The sequence below is a fragment of the Zeus faber genome (assembly GCF_960531495.2).
Source record: "Zeus faber genome assembly, chromosome: 11".
NCBI lineage: Eukaryota > Metazoa > Chordata > Actinopteri > Zeiformes > Zeidae > Zeus > Zeus faber.
The window spans coordinates 12,053,504-12,069,547 of NC_137205.1; the positions used below are offsets into that span (position 1 = coordinate 12,053,504).

At 46.6% G+C, this 16,044-nt stretch overlaps 2 protein-coding genes across 4 annotated transcripts in view; both read left to right on the top strand.

Annotated features, from left to right (window-relative positions):
• Positions 1-74: 74 nt before the first annotated feature.
• On the top strand, positions 75-8,928 carry ddx47 (DEAD (Asp-Glu-Ala-Asp) box polypeptide 47; the record flags this gene model as incomplete). The annotated part of the gene is made up of 12 exons (XM_080009591.1): positions 75-212; positions 1,012-1,105; positions 1,233-1,421; positions 1,558-1,629; positions 1,990-2,108; positions 2,848-2,919; positions 4,736-4,852; positions 5,008-5,154; positions 6,342-6,479; positions 6,569-6,639; positions 6,773-6,902; positions 8,535-8,928. The coding sequence occupies 12 exons, from the start codon at positions 75-77 to the stop codon at positions 8,745-8,747; spliced, it is 1,500 nt and encodes a 499-aa protein (XP_079865717.1). The 3' UTR covers positions 8,748-8,928.
• A 693-nt stretch (positions 8,929-9,621) lies between these two features.
• The window catches only part of LOC307236673 (myosin-10-like), a 76,566-nt gene continuing 70,143 nt past the window's right edge, over positions 9,622-16,044 (top strand). For 2 of the 3 annotated variants that reach the window (XM_080009154.1, XM_080009156.1), the window contains exons 1-2: positions 9,622-9,706; positions 10,865-11,243. In XM_080009154.1, the coding sequence (XP_079865280.1) occupies positions 10,899-11,243 (345 nt within the window). In that variant the 5' untranslated portion in view covers positions 9,622-9,706; positions 10,865-10,898. Of the gene's footprint in view, positions 9,707-9,911; positions 9,919-10,864; positions 11,244-16,044 lie in introns of those variants that run through there. The other variant, XM_080009155.1, reaches the window with a different exon arrangement.

Below are 16,044 nucleotides of genomic sequence, written 5' to 3' on the forward strand. Positions count from 1 at the left end.
GATGCCTTGCCGGGCGACGCGGGTCTCTTCCGCACATGCGCACTGCAGAGTTGCCGCGCGTGGGTGGCACAAGCATGGCGGCCCCGCAGGGAAGTGTGCGGCTCGGCGCGGACGAAGCCGCCCGAGGCTCGAGTAGCGACGAGGATAATGGCGAAAGTAGCCTCAACGTCGGCGAAAACAATGTCGAAGTGGTGACGACGTTCAGGGATTTGGTGAGTTGGCCGAAATCAAATAAAGTTGTCTTACGTACGTCGCAAACCAGCTAGCAAGCCTCGGGTATTTACCGCGTTGATGTGCCCATTTAAATACACGCTGATGATGTCATATCAACTCTGGGCTCAGGGAGTTTTGAGTGAAACTTACATATTTGTGTTTATATTGGTCTCGTGTTTTACGACGCTGCACTGACGCTTCCGTTCCAACTTAAATGCTGAAGTGAGCCGCCGGCTCACAGCGCCTGTCTTCATGGCGCGTTCAAATTCCTCGGGAGTTTTTTCTTTTTTAGTTGTACACGCAGACTACCTATAACCAGGTCGAGATCGGTACTTACAGTAGTCAATCTATATTTGTCAGATCTGGACGAGATTATAATAAGAAGCCCATGTTGCATTTCTAACACCATTTCTGATTTGTGAAAGTATTCTATTCTAAAATGCAAATGATTTCACCTTTCTCCTCCCCCCCCCCCTTGCATTTGGACAACAATGGACCATCTTCAGATCAAAAACCACTATACTTAGACCGGTAAAATGTGGACTAGATTATCCCACAGAGGCTTAAGATTCTTCGAGACACCAATTTGACGCACCATGAAAACACACTGAATCGGTGTCTGATTTATTTTCCTATTTTTATCATACTCTTTTGTTGTTTTTTTTATCACTGTTTTGCACGGCCTCTGCGGTTGTCCTTTAATCAGTTCACTGCATCATTCTTGTACTTGTAAGTCTTGATTTTTGAATTACGCATATATACAGCATTTTCAAACTGATGGATAATTTCCATCCGCAGGGTGTGACTGAGGTGCTGTGTGAGGCTTGTGAACAACTGGGGTGGAAGAAACCCACCAAGATCCAGATAGAAGCCATACCTGTAGCTCTGCAGGGTGAGAGACCCTGGAACATTTCAAACACCCCCGAGGTCAAACCCACAAATTGTCTGGTTGTGCATCTTGTACTTTCTCACCGTTTGCATTTGTTGTCCCTCTTTATATATTTTCAAAACCCAATCAGGTAAGGATGTCATCGGCCTGGCGGAGACGGGATCTGGGAAGACGGCGGCATTTGCTCTGCCCATCCTGCAGTCGCTGCTGTCCTCCGTGCAGAGGCTTCACACGCTGATTCTCACCCCCACCAGAGAGCTGGCCTTCCAGATCTCCGAGCAGTTCGAGGCGCTGGGCTCCAGCATCGGTGTCAAGTGTGGTATGTACGTTGTGAATAAAGGTGTTGAATCAGTCTCTCTTAAAAATAAACTGTACGGTGTAAAAGGGGCATAGGTAAATGGAACGGGTGTTGTGTTTGGGTTTAAGATTTTCTTATTATGCACTTCTTGTTCCAGCTGTCATAGTTGGAGGAATTGACATGATGGCCCAGTCATTGGTGCTTGCCAAGAAACCACATGTTATTATTGGTAAGTCACTAACACTTAACCTGTTGGACAGTAAACCCTTTTTTTATATTGAGTACAGTTAAAAGTTAGGTTTATTTTTCTATATATTGCCATTTTCTTCTAGTATATTTGATATATTTTTATTTTATTGCTTTAGTATTACTTTTCCTATTGTGTTTGCTGGGGCATTGAAATTTCCCTTGGGTGATGAATATAGTAACTATCTATACATCTAAACATTTCAAGGCACAGGTCGCTATGTGTAATGTGTGCGATCAAAAATATCTGTTATATTTGCTATATATGTGCAAACAATTTTGCTGAATTACTTTGTTTTCCTTGCATTGATTATATGCATAAATACACTTTTTTTTTTCACAGCCACCCCTGGTCGCCTGATCGATCACATGGAGAACACCAAGGGCTTCTCCCTCCGAGCCCTCAAGTTCCTGGTCATGGACGAAGCAGACAGGATCCTCAACATGGACTTTGAGACGGAGGTATGTAGCTACCAGGCTTGAATTTGTGTGGATGCCAGGGTACCTGAGGGTATTAAAAGTATTTAAAAAGCATTGAATTTTATATTCTCAAAATTAGGCCGTAGTATTGAATTTGGTTTACAAAGTATTGAATTTCAGTTACAAGGACCCTAAATATTTTCTTGTCCTTTCATAGGATTAAATAAATAATGTAGTGTCATAAATGTCAAGGTATGGTATTGGTGTCAAATGTATAAAATGTTTTGCATGTCAGCGACGATACAATTTACACTGTTTGGTGTGACTTGGATGTTAGGACAGTAAAGGTACTGTTTATGTCAGTGTATTGCTTTACGACCGTGGAGTGTGTGGCTGCACATGCTCTGGTGCAGGAAAGGAAATTTTACAAAATTTCTCTCAAGCTAACATTTGCATGTTGCCTCAGAATGGGCAAGTGTTGTTTCAACCATAAGTGGCAGCGGAATCTCAAATACTACTATTTTTGTGATTCTCTACTCCCCCCTAGTGGTGGAAATTAGGAATCACTAGGGTTTTGGGCTGGTGGTTTTGGTTGATTTTATGTTATCAGGGTTAATAAAAGGTTTTATTAAATTTGTGAAGTGGTGTGGAAAAAGTCTTAAATTTAACTTAGAGATCCCTGGTAGTACCATGGGATCCAGAATCGTTTAAGTGAAAGCATCCTTCAATTGTATATGTGTTGTAATACACACACTAAAATCCCAATCCTGTTTCCTGTCAGGTGGATAAAATCCTGAAGGTGATCCCCCGAGACCGACGTACCTTCCTCTTCTCCGCCACCATGACCAAAAAGGTATGAAAAGACAGACTTAATCAGGGCTCCAGACGAACATTTTCCACTAGTAGCACTGGCGCTCCCTACTGTAAATATTCGGAGAACCAGCACAAACACCGCTGGAATGTACATCCAACGCAACACATTCATATCCTTCCATCTTAACTGTATTACCGATAAATGCTTTGGTAATAAATAGACAATTTACATTAATAACAATGTGCTGTTTTATTTTAAAGGAAAAGTCACAAAGTGAAGTAGTGTTTTAACAGAAAAAAACATGAAGTAATTACACATTATTTTATAACGGTGCTATTTTAAGAGATTTTTTATGAACTAACCCCATTGGTCATTAATTACTTTACATATACTTTTGAACTGAACGTTATTGGTAGTGAAAACTTTAACGACCCACCTCTTATCTGATTGGTTAAGCGACCAGTGTATTTATTGGTTTTTGACCGTGAAAATCCTTTGAAGTCCGACATATTTACAATCCTCCGGTCATAATGTCGGGTGAAAATAATAACATCCAAGCACCATTTGAAATAGTGCTGGGCAATAAAACAATTACGCTAATTATCACCGTATTTTTTTTCCTCTGTGTCAAAATAGAATAGACTTCATCATTTTGCAGAAAGCCAATCAGATTGGATGATCCAAAGCCGACCTTTCACCTCGAACCAATCACGTTTGTCGATATAGAAATAAGCCCCACCCCCTCCCTGGTGGACAGGTTGCGCTTGTAAACACAGTAGACACACACACACACACACACACACGAAGGGGAGACAGAGCGCAGCGTCCAGAACTCTGAGGAGAAGCAGAAAGACGATGTAATCAATCCATAGTTTGGTGGTTTTTGGGATATTTAAGTTCCGACCCAAAGCAGACGGTAAATATCCATTGTTTTGTAAAATAATTCTACAAGACAGAACACCACAAACTTTATTTGTTTAGACCTACTTGCCATACTTATTTTGTTTTTAACTTTATCATAATTGTATTGGAGTGAAATGTTAATTAATGCAGCTAAACTTGTTACTTACTGTTCCCGAATGGAAATTATTTGATTGATTGATTGATTGATTGATTTATATATTTATTTATTTATTTTTAAAACTGTTAACTGACGTGATTGATTTTATTTTAAATATTCAATAAAAAAATATATTAAACTTAATAAACACATAATATTTGACCGGAATCTTCCCCATTTGTCTGGGACACTGAAATCTTCCAGGACACGTGGACTGGCACCAACTTGTTTTAATAAAACTCTGTAAGCGACCATAATGTAAAATTGAGGAGCGGCGGGGCGCCATGCCGAGAATATCAAGTGGTGCGCTCAAAATCAGAATGTTTAGCGTGAAGGCGCGTTTGGCGGATATTTCAATCGGCGGCTCGGGCATGGCACCGGTAGATACCGATCGTATAGGAACCGATGCCATGGTGGTACTGGTTAGCTCTACAATGAAATATGATTTGAACCATTTTAAATTATACAAAAAAAATAATAGAGAATCAAAATGTGGCTGTCAATGTTGATAACTGTTTCACATGATTTGCCATGTTTGCACGTTGCACTTTCTCTTAGTTATCAAATTTAATAGCACTGTCTCCAAAAATGGTCGCAAAATGCGACTTAATGGTTGCAGCCTGGAGCCCTATTTATTTAGTGATTTATTTATTTATTAACCCCCCCCCCCCCTTCTCTCTTTTGGTGTCCATAAGATTTACCAGCTTACCAGTGTTGTGTCCTTAATGCAGACTGGTGGTCCAATTTGTTCCCTTGCTTGCTTTGTCTCATTCATGTCACTCTGTGCTCCAACAGGTCCAGAAATTACAGCGCGCTGCTCTTCTCGACCCTGTGAAGTGTGCCGTGTCCACCAAATACACCACCGTGGACAAGCTGCAGCAATACTATATCTTCATTCCGTCCAAGTATAAGGTAGTATACAGGTGGACAATCGGTAGTCTCCTAAAGATTGCATTATTTAAAACCACTATGGTTTAAAGCAACCACGGTGTAGTTATTGGAAACAGTCTGGGCTAACTAGGGAGTATGTAAAATGATTTAGTGTGTGCTTGCTCTTATTTTGTCAGGACTGCTACTTGGTGTCGATTCTCAACGAGCTGGCCGGGAACTCCTTCATCATATTCTGTGGCACATGCAACAGTGCCCAGCGTTTAGCACTGTTGCTGAGAAACCTGGGCATCACCGCCATCCCACTGCACGGACAGATGAGTCAGGTATCGTTCAAAGCACGACCCACGGACGCTCTCATATTCTCACTGTCTCTCTTGAACTTCTTCCCTGAATTCAGTCCTGCAGGTTGTACCGTCACATCCTTATTTTACATGATAGTATAATAATAAACGTTATGCAGTTGTGATTTAGTTACCTCCACACACTGTGTGTGTTTTATTTTTTTTAATGGTGTCACGAAAATCGCTTGAAATGAGCGTTCAATTTCGAAACTTCAAAGTCACAATCGGGTTGGCAATTCTCCCTGTATAGTGAGTAATATTGTAAGTCATGGTCGCCATATTGGGGCGGTCAAGATCTGCCGGTAAAGAAATGCAGTGTGTGCTGGGGGATGTCGATTGCGGCTCGCCTGGGTCCGAACTGACTGTCGTGAAGTTTGGTTCGGAGTTAAAAATAAGTTAATCCAGTTTGTTGCACATGAGAGAGAAATATTCTTGGTAACGGTGCCATGTCTGCGTCGGCAGAGAAGCACCAGCGCGTCTCCCTCTCCTCCGGCGTTTCAAGCCGTGTACAGGGGAGTGCCCGCCTTTGACCAGAATGTCCAGTAATTCCACAGATGTGGCGATGAAAGTGGGAAATAAACCCGACTATCACCGAGGGGAATGTCCTCTAGTGCAGAGATTCCCAACCACCGGCTTGCAGACGGGGCAGGGCCGTGGGGTATTTGCCACCAGGCCGTGAGAACACGGACGGGATTTTTTCAGGAGCGATCCGCTCCGCAGCAGAGCAACAAAAGGAAACGGAGTAAATTAAATACCTCTAGAGGTTTTATTTGCTTTGTTTGGAGGAAAGACTGCTCTACTCGGAGCTGCAGAGCTGCAGTTAGTGATTTGCATTTTACTACCAGCGTTCCCCTCTGGCAAAAATAACATTTTTTTTTCTGCGCTTATTTTGTTGAGTAACTTAAAAGAAGTATAATATATAACATGTATATATAGTAACATCTTGTTTATTATTCAAATGTCTAGTTTTGCTAAAGCTCTTAACTGTTTAGGTGTGTTTAAATATTCTCATATTTTTGTTATTATAAACTGCTCTGGTGCTGTCATTTCTATTCATCTTTAGGTTGTAGTTATGTTGGGCTTTTCTGTAGCTTCAGCATTGTGAACTGTGACATCAGCACATTGAGTTGTTTGAGACAAGCGTCCTGTTCTGTCTCTCCGTCCGTCAGAACAAGCGTCTCGGATCGCTGAACAAGTTCAAATCCAAGTCGCGCTCGGTCCTGCTGGCCACCGACGTGGCGTCCAGAGGCCTGGACATCCCTCACGTCGACTGCGTCATTAACTACGACATTCCCACACACTCCAAGGTGAGTCCCCCCCCCCCTGCGTGCGACGGGGCGACACGGTGCTCGGGGATTCGATTTTTAATGTTTCTCTCTCGTTTGGGCTCCTTCAGGACTACATCCACAGAGTGGGACGGACGGCTCGAGCCGGACGATCCGGGAACTCCATCACGTTTGTTACTCAGTAAGAGCTCAGTCTTCCCAACATTACGACTGAATATCCCATAACCCTACCTCTAATAGTACTCTAAGTCCTCACGCCGCTCCCTCTCCCCAAGTAAAGCGGCCCCCTCGATGTGACCCTTAACCCCCGGCAGGTACGACGTGGAGCTGTTCCAGCGAATCGAAACCTTAATCGGGAAGAAGCTCGCCGCGTTCCCCACGCAGGAGGAGGAGGTGATGATGCTGGTGGAGAGAGTGAGCGAGGCCCAGAGATTTGCGAAACTGGTGGGTGATGAATCAGTTGTTGAGACGTTGAATATCGGCGTCTGGGTTTTCAGCTGTCCTTGTTATGGGCGGTGCTTGAGGTTGGCCTCTACGCACTTCCAAGTTTTACTCTTTGGCGTACCGTGACTTTTTCTTGCAAAACCGGCAGCTGCTGGTACTCTGTAAAATATATAATTTTATTCTAATTTTATATATAGTCGTTATATATCGTGTATGTTAGGGGTTAATACTCCTGTCAGTGCCCCTGACCAAGCCACTGGCAAAAGACCTGGAGTTGGTTCCCGAGCGCCTGCCCACTTCTCCTGGGTATCGGATGGGTCAGATGCAGAAGATGCCTCATTTCCCCCAGAGGGATTAATAAAGTCTACAAAATACTGGGCTTCTCTTTAGATTGTGGGCATCCATGTTTGCACTTTCTATTTCGCACCTTTTGGGTCCGAAACAGCTGGTTTCACTCATTATCTATTCCACCAGTTCTGGTGCCGTCGTTGGTAAAGGCTGCTGCCCGCGCTCTCTGGTTCAGGTGGATTAGAAAGCTCTCCAAGTTTGTATCAGGTGGAGAGACGGCAGGAAGTCATGCTGCGTTCAATGGGAACTTGGAAAACAAATTTGTGTCTGTAGTCCCCATGTTAACATAACATCAAATCTACAGTCGTTCAAAACGACATTGCTCATGTTGAAATAAACAATCATCTATACAAAGGGAAAGTTGTTCACCATTCACAGTGCACGCCACCATGTTGCCGTGACGTCAGGTCTGATATCTTTGTCAACTCGGGCGCGAGCGATCAGCTCTGAAATTCCAACTTAAATGGTTAACTTTGTCTCGTCCTCCTCAATTGGAGATCGGTGCCACCATCCCACAAAAGGTAATGTCTTACTTTAAGCTTGGAAAAAATCAAATTTACACTGAAAGGCAATGCAAATACAGGTACATACACACTTACAATTACTTGGCACTACTTAGCAGTATTTATTGTACACTAATGTCTCTGTTGCAATGTAGCTTGAATGTTATTCTCCCTTGTAAGTCGCTTTGGATAAAAGCGTCTGCTAAATGACTAAATGTCATATGTACATAAATACATTGTGCCGGACACCTTCAGAGGTCAGGTTGTGGAGTCCATCGCTCGATGTGTCAGAGCTGTTTTGGCGGCACGAGGGGGAGCTACACAATATTAGTCAGGTGGTTGTAATGTTGTGGCTGATTGGTGCATGTTGGGGGGCAGGGGAGGGCCGAGGATTATACTGGAATTATTTCATATGTTGATTCTGTGATTTGTATAGTGCAGAATTTCAATAAACGGAATTTAGGAAAAAAAAGAGTTAAATAGCCCCCCAACTGATGAAAACTGATATTCGATTTGTTGCAACATTTCTAACGTCCAAAATTCCTATGAGATTTGGATGGAAACACAATTTTAGAATCTAATGATTTCATTTTCCAAAATGATTGTGATCAGGCGATTATTACCAAGAACTATAAGTGTTAGAAAGATGTTAGAAATGACCAAAATGCACCTGGATTTTCTGCATTTTGATGGACAGAAGCATATTAATGGATAATTTGTCAGTCATTATTTGACCTGAAGCTAATGGTCAGAGTGTACACACTTGTTCGGTCTCCATCAGGAAATGAAGGAGCACGGCGAGAAGAGGAGGCGGCCCAGGAAGGCGGACGGAGACGACGACGACACAGAGCAGGCCAGCGGGGTCCGGAAGAAGGTGAAGGGAGGACCCGGGGGAGGGCCTGCGGGAGGACGTGGAGGTGGAAGTAGAGGCGGGAGAGGCGGGCGAGGAAAGAGAGGAGGCGCCGCCTGGAGAGGAGGAGGCCGAGGAAGATGATCTCAACACAATGCACTGTACATACTGTCCAACAAACACCGTGTCTACCCGTCTCTTCCCCTCCCTGTTTTCCCAGTGTGACTCGATATTAATGGAAGGTTTCCCACGATAGAAATGTATTTAATGGCAGAAAATGTGCCAATGTGCCCCCCGTACTTGTTTCCATTTGTAATAAAACATCAGTCACAACCAAGGCCTGCATGTTTTTGTTTCCTTATGAGGAAGGGTTTCTTTATTGCGTTATTTTTGCAAGGTGCAATACAACTTTCGGACACAAGAGGGCCTCCTGCGGCGGTATCAGCCAGGGGGGCGGGGTCAGCGCTACCGGCGACTGGTTCGATTCTTTTCTGAAGAGTCGGTTCCTGAGGGTCCACGGGGTGGAAAAGAACCGTTCGGTTTTTTTTTTCAACGTCGCGCACTCGATTCCTAACGCGCGGCTGGGGAAAAAACATTTACGACCGCCAGAGATGGTCGAGGAGAAGGCGGAAGAGCTGCAGAGCTTCCCCAACGATGTGTGTGTGAGGAGCAGAAGGAATTAACTTCTGTCAAAATGGTCCAAGTCACTTTTTATAGCACTTATTCCAAAAACCGTGCCCCCCACACACACACACACACACACACGTAGTTAGTCCGTTCTCATCGGTAACCAAATGAAAACGCGCGTTTTCGGTTCGCGAGGTGACGACTCTCTCGCTGCCTCGCGGCGTCTCGCTCCCTCCGCCCTCGAACGGAGGCTCAAGGGTCAAGTACCGGGCTGGGCGGCGCTGCATCGCGACTCCCGGCGGCCGAGTCGTCGGGAACATACGTTCACCACCGGCGGGTCGTTTGCAGTCGCGCCTCGCTGGCGGTCCATACCTGCGCTCGGGCAGCGGTGCAGTGGGGTTACATAAAGCCGAGAGGAGGGGAGCTCCGGCCGCAAGCTCGACACTTACCGCTCGGCCCGACTCCGACAGCAGCAGGTAAGTGGCGGAGAACCTGGTTGCCGTGAGGCCGCTGGATCGCCGGGGGAGCGTTGATCCTCCGATGCAGCCGAAAATATGACTGTTACACCGATTATATCAACGCTGCTCATAATAATATTTATGAATATTTTACCTGCGACCAGTTGAATTAGATGCTGGAGCCACGTGTTTCTGGAAACAGACAATTTATTTGTGTGGATAATCCCTGGGTAAATAAGACTTTTAGAGCAAGTTTATTATTATTATTATTATTATTACTACTATTATTGTTATTTCGGTGCGTTCATACATTCACTTTAAATATTTAATATTTCTATATTTATTGACTTATTACCGTTACCTTTTTTTTCTTTCTTTAAACTTACATTTTCTGTATGTTCTGCGCTAACCGAGAGGTATTGACAACCGAGTCAAATTCCTTGTGTGTTTTAAAAGTACACTTGGCCGATAAAGCTTGATTGAAATTCTCATCGTGATGGATAAAATTGATCATTAAAAAAAAAAAATAATAATAATGAATTTCCTGGATGCTTGTCTGGGGCAGCGCCGCGGTTACCAGGCAGGGTGATTATTCCCACTGCGTTGGTTTGCACAGGGCCCATGCACACCATCAGTACGCCCACAGCATCCTAACCCAATATTAAAAAGTTATTTGTACAGGCTGTCACATCCTGCCAACCAGCCATGCAATATTTGAGAGGTCTGTCATTTGTGTCATTATGTAATCGAACCCACACTTATGCCCCAAATTCAGGTCAGTGACTGGTGGAGGCACCACGTCAGTCAGTCAGTGGGGGTTTAGGACTTTGGGAATTAGGAATTTGTCTAGTGATAATGTTAATAACCTAATTTGTGTAGAACCTTTCATATGAACATGCAACTCAAAGTGCTTTATATCAATAGAATGCACTCAAACAATAATAATAATTATTCGTATTATTATGATTATTATGGTTATTATAATAATTATTATTACGATTATTATTATTATTATTTTTATCGAACCATGGTACATTGATAGGCTGGGAGCCCCGTGTTTATTTCAGCAAACATATGCATCCTGCAGATCCAGGATTCTTTTTTTTTTTGTTGCATTAACTATGTAAATAGAAATACAATATTAATGAAAACTCTATTGCTCTCCTCTCTATCCAGGCAGCCACGTTGCTCTGGTAAGCCCCAGTTCAAAATGTCTCACCGGAGTGGGAACGAGGACCCGGAGCGGTACCTGTTCGTGGACCGGGCCGTGGTCTACAACCCGGCCTCCCAGGCCGACTGGACTGCCAAGAAGCTGGTTTGGATCCCCTCTGAGCGCCACGGCTTCGAGGCGGCCAGCGTGCGGGAGGAGCGCGGCGATGAATGTGTGGTGGAGCTGGCGGAGAACGGCAAGAAGGCGGTGGTCAACAAGGACGACATCCAGAAGATGAACCCACCCAAGTTCAGCAAGGTGGAGGACATGGCCGAGCTCACCTGCCTCAACGAGGCCTCGGTACTGCACAACCTGAAGGACCGATACTACTCTGGCCTCATATACGTAAGTGACGAATACATCATAACTAAAATCCCCCCCTGACTCTAATTCTAACACCGCTGGCATTAAGTTGCCTTATGTCTTCGCCAGGATCTCCTGGATTAAACTGTCACCCCTGACTGGTATATTCTCATCATACTGTAAGCTCTGTTTGTGAGCCCCACCTGCACACCAGTGTTGTATGGTCACTTCTTTCTTCCCGAAATTCAGACCGTCTGTGTATCTGCCAGCCCGTCTTCCCATCTCTCCCTTTGTTGCTCTCTATTATTACTTGTCCTCATCATAGCGTATCTATTGTGAGACCAAATAAAAACGGAGGGGAGTGATTCGTAGTATACGGTGAAGTGTCCAAGTACTATGTGTTGACACACGCCGCCTGAGACTCAGCCGCAGGCGACAGATCAGTCGGTTTTAGTCTTCTACCCACCGTCAGACCTTCCCCCGCGGCGCTTCCCCCTCTCTTCGCCGTCTGGCGGTCAGACGTTGAAGACCGTCCCCTATTTGCGGCGTCGCTCTCACCTCGGGCGGGGGGGGGGGGGGGGGTTAAAAACCTCCGCCACAAACACCGCCGGCTTCAGTTTGCTGGAGTTCAAGTTCACCCCGGTGATTACCCGCAATAAGCTCTATAAGCTCTAAAAATACAAAAAAATGCTAAAATGTGCGTAAATCGACACGAGGCGCTCGCGCGGGCGGTCGCCGCAATCCCGATTCCCAGTTCTTTTATTATGTAATAGAATTAATTGTCTGCGTTGTCTTAAATATACATTTAAATCCTCCTGAATGAAACTTACCTTAACTTACCTCCAGCACTTACATCACAGAGTAGAAGTCCTGGCTATTAAAACTATTAGAAGATATAAAAACTTGGTAAATGTCTTGAGGAGAGGGGATGTTTGGCGTTTGTTCTGCTCCACCCTCTGAACGGGAGGGAGGCCTTGTTTGATCTCCGGTCCGGCCCGAGCAAATCCGGCCTTTACGCGGATCAGCATTTGGCCAAATGTGAGAAAAGGGAGACCCAGTTCGTACTCGTTCACACTGGCCTAAACTTAACTGAATCGTTTAATTCTGAACGGCTTTCTTAATTCCGATGTCCAGACTTGAAGTGACCGTGGTTTATCGCTGCAGTAAGAGCTCACCCTGGTAAAAGGGCTTCAGTGCCGATGGGGCTGCGTGGCGGCGTCCTAGTTGTGATCTTGACCCATTTAGTGACATGGATTCCAGGAATAGAATACGGGTTGGCTGTCACCTGAGAGACAAAAGTGCTGTGGAGGGGGGAGGATCGTGGTTCTTTTGATTCATCCTCCGGACAAAACATGGGGATGAATACCAACACTGGTCCTTAGTTAGGTTACGGGGCGAACCCTTCACAGACCAGCCGCCGAGCGCCATGCATATTTTAGCGAACAGACGGCCCCGTTCACTTCGCTTCACAGCCGTATTTGCTCTGATTCAACCGCTTGATTCGTCTCGGGGGGCTGAACAGCACGATCGGAACGGACAAGGTAAACATCCCAGCGACATGAAAGCCCACCCAAAGGTCTCGGAGGCTGACGTTCGCCGCGGTCGTTTCTGCCGCTACATGGCCGACGCGTGGCTTCCGGGGGACATATTGCACTCTGGTCAGGGCAATGGAAAACATGTGTCTGACTGTGTTCGTTTTCCACCAGAACGCCCCGGTTCATCCAACTCGTGGAAGGAACAGACCCCCCACCTAGGCTCTTCACTCTTCTCCCTGCACCGAGTCGCACCTTCCGCCTAAATTGGCGAAACTCTCTTTTGGCCATTTCGCTCCTCTTTCCCGACTTACATATTCACTCATCGGCGGCGGCCTTTAGCCGCCGGCGTTCTCCCGTAGCCTACGAGGCTCCCGCTTCCCCTTCATTCCTCCTTCTTGCGCCTAGTCTGTCCGTCGTCAAGACTCCAGGTTGCCATTCGGTGGAACAGCTTGCCATCCCTGAGTAAGCGACTGAGTCACAGCGTAATCAGGGCTATGCGCGCTGACGCGGGGCTCCGCTTCGCGCCAGGCCGAGCCACGCTGCCAAAGCCCGGGCTACAGGCAGGCCTTTGTGTTGTTAGATAAGACCCCAGCTGTCAGAAGGCCTCAGCATTCTTTCGGGGCGAAAAAGCCGCCTGTCCCGTCTGTCTGTCTCCGGCCGCCCACTTCATCTGGGCCTCCACCGCCGCTCCGTGCTCCGTCCTGTCGACACTCACGGGGCTTTTGCGTCCCCCCTGCCCCCCGTTTCTCCTCCTTCTTGCTGCTCTCCTAACGGCGAGAACCATCATGGTTCTCTCTCTCTCTCTCTCTCTCTCTCTCTCTCTCTCTGTTTCTCTGGAATGGACCCAAAAGGGAGAGGGATTCTAATACTGCAGAGAGGACATTTTTGTTTTAGTTCCCAGCCTGGGAGTTTGAATGGTCCCGGCTATTTCCACTCATTTTTCTGTAAAGTTAAAATAAACATTTGGCTTCTTTATTATTTTACCCGAGGAGCACCGTCAGTCAGTGTTAAAACGCCTCGTTGCCATGGTTTTATCAAATTCATTCTTTTGCATTTTGGTTTGCGTTAACTTTTGTAGGATTTTGGCAAACGCAGACATACATGAAGAACTACATAAAGCCAGCCTCCTCTGGCGTTGTTTTGCGACCTTTGTGAACGTACAGCGGTGGGGATGTAAGGAGAAGGAGAGGTAACATCCGAACCCTCCTTGCCAGGCGACACTCTTTCTCTCAGTGGCGCGATCGCGTTGTAAAGCCCGGTCCGAAATCGGCCCCGCGACGCAGAAACGCTGTCGAGGGCGACCGTCAGGGTCGCCCCACCGTCTCCCCTCAGGAACACGAGGCGGACTGGCTGAGCGTCTGGGACTGAGCGGTGGTGGCACATGGCCGATGTGTCCGTGCGTCCGCTGTTTGCCTGTGTGTTGCTCAGCTGTTACCAGGCCACGCATTCCCCTCCCCTGGTCTCGCGTTTCACAGTGGAAATATCACCTTCTCTTTCCTGGACCAGGGGTGGTTTGGCCAGCTGTGTGGAGTTGGCTCAGCGAACTCAGCAGATCCGAGCCACAACTTGCCAGCCGGCCAGTTAGCGAGCTGATTCTGACTGGCTACGGGGTGCCTCCACCCTCTATCTACGTGTACGCTGCTGGACGTCTCCCCTTGGGAGGCGGAGGATCGGCATTGCAGCTAACATGAAGAAAATGGGACGTCAGTCCAAGCGCTGCAGCAGCCAGGTGTCCGAAGGGAGAGCTGTTCGGCAGGCGTGATTATTAAAGTCCCAAGTCCAATGTTGTTCTTTCCCAGGTTCAATTGGATAGTCCTACTTCAACTTTGTTCCATTATTTATTCGGATTCAGGGATGACGGGCGCTTCAGGTCTGTTTGATCAGAGGCTCTCTGCATCTACTTGCTTACTCATCCCGTCCGAATTCCTCCTTCTGCAGGGATAATCGGCTGTGCACAGCACGGTGGTGTACAGAGATCAGGGATCAGCGTGGTGCTTGAATTATTCTTACAGCATGACACAGGAACAGCCCCCCATCCAGGTACTTTCTCTTTCTCTCGCCTGACGACTGTGCTGCAACAGAACACAAAGCAGCAGAAGCACTATTTATAGCAGCCCCGGCTCCCTGATAAGAAAGAGTGTGTGGGGATACATATTTCATCAACTCCAAAATGGAAGGTGCAGGTAGCGTTACAGCTGCCTCTCTCTATCTCTCCCTTCCTCTCTCTCTCTCTCTCTCTCTCTCTCTCTCTCTCTCTCTCTCTCTCTCTCTCCGTACCTGCACTCCCCTTGTCAAGGTAGGAAACATTTCACAGTGAGCGCGGTGTTTCTCCGGCGGCGGCGCTCTCCCTTCCTTTCTTAATTCCCGCCGCTCGGCTTTTTTGTTCGGCCTCGCCTTGTTGCACGATGCCTGTTCGTCCCTCCGCGGAACAGTCATTACCTTCGCGGCTTTGGACGAAAATTACATAATGAGGTGTTTCTAGGCCCCGCATCCGGAGGTGCTACTACCACGCCTCCTCTGCCTCGTGCCGGCTGTGGTGGTGGTGGTGGTGGTGGTGGTGGTGGTGGGCTTGGATTGGAGTTGGATGGACGGGCGCACCGCAACGTGGAACTCGACTCTTGAAACAATTAAAGAACCTTTATAAAACACAGACTCAGTCATTCAGCGTCTGTGTTTTTATGAACTTTAGCTCCAGGGGCCACGGCTGGCAGAGCCGGACACACACACACAGACGCACCCGTGCCCGCACACACACACACACACACACACACACACACACACAGATCGATTGAGCGCTGAGGCACGTTTCGGGTGCAATATGATAACTTAAGGTGCTCCCCCCCCCCCCCCCCCCCTTTTTCTCCTATTTTCCACTCAGCTTTGACGTCTTTCTACATCCAGTTCAGCGCTCTAGGTTGTTTGATTACACTTTGACCAGCGTGCGCCCCTGCTCTGCCTTGGAAATGCAGCACACAAAAGAAGACTCAATAAGCACCTACATTATGCGGCATGAGAATCAAATCGGGAAATGCGTTTTCTTTCTTCCCTTGGAGGCTGAAAAAAAAATCACGAAGAAAACCCATGGAATGCAAAGCACCAAACTGCTGGATCACTGCATTGGCAGCGATGAGTTGTTAGCTGAGAGCAGAATGCAGATAATTAAGACAAATTATAATAAAAAGCTTGTTGCATAAAACTTGGAGAGGCAGGGTGATTCATTGGATAACTGGGCCAAAGGGAGGGGGGGTGGGGTGAACCAAAGGCTGCATGAATGAAAGCGATATACTGTATAAATGAATGATGAATAG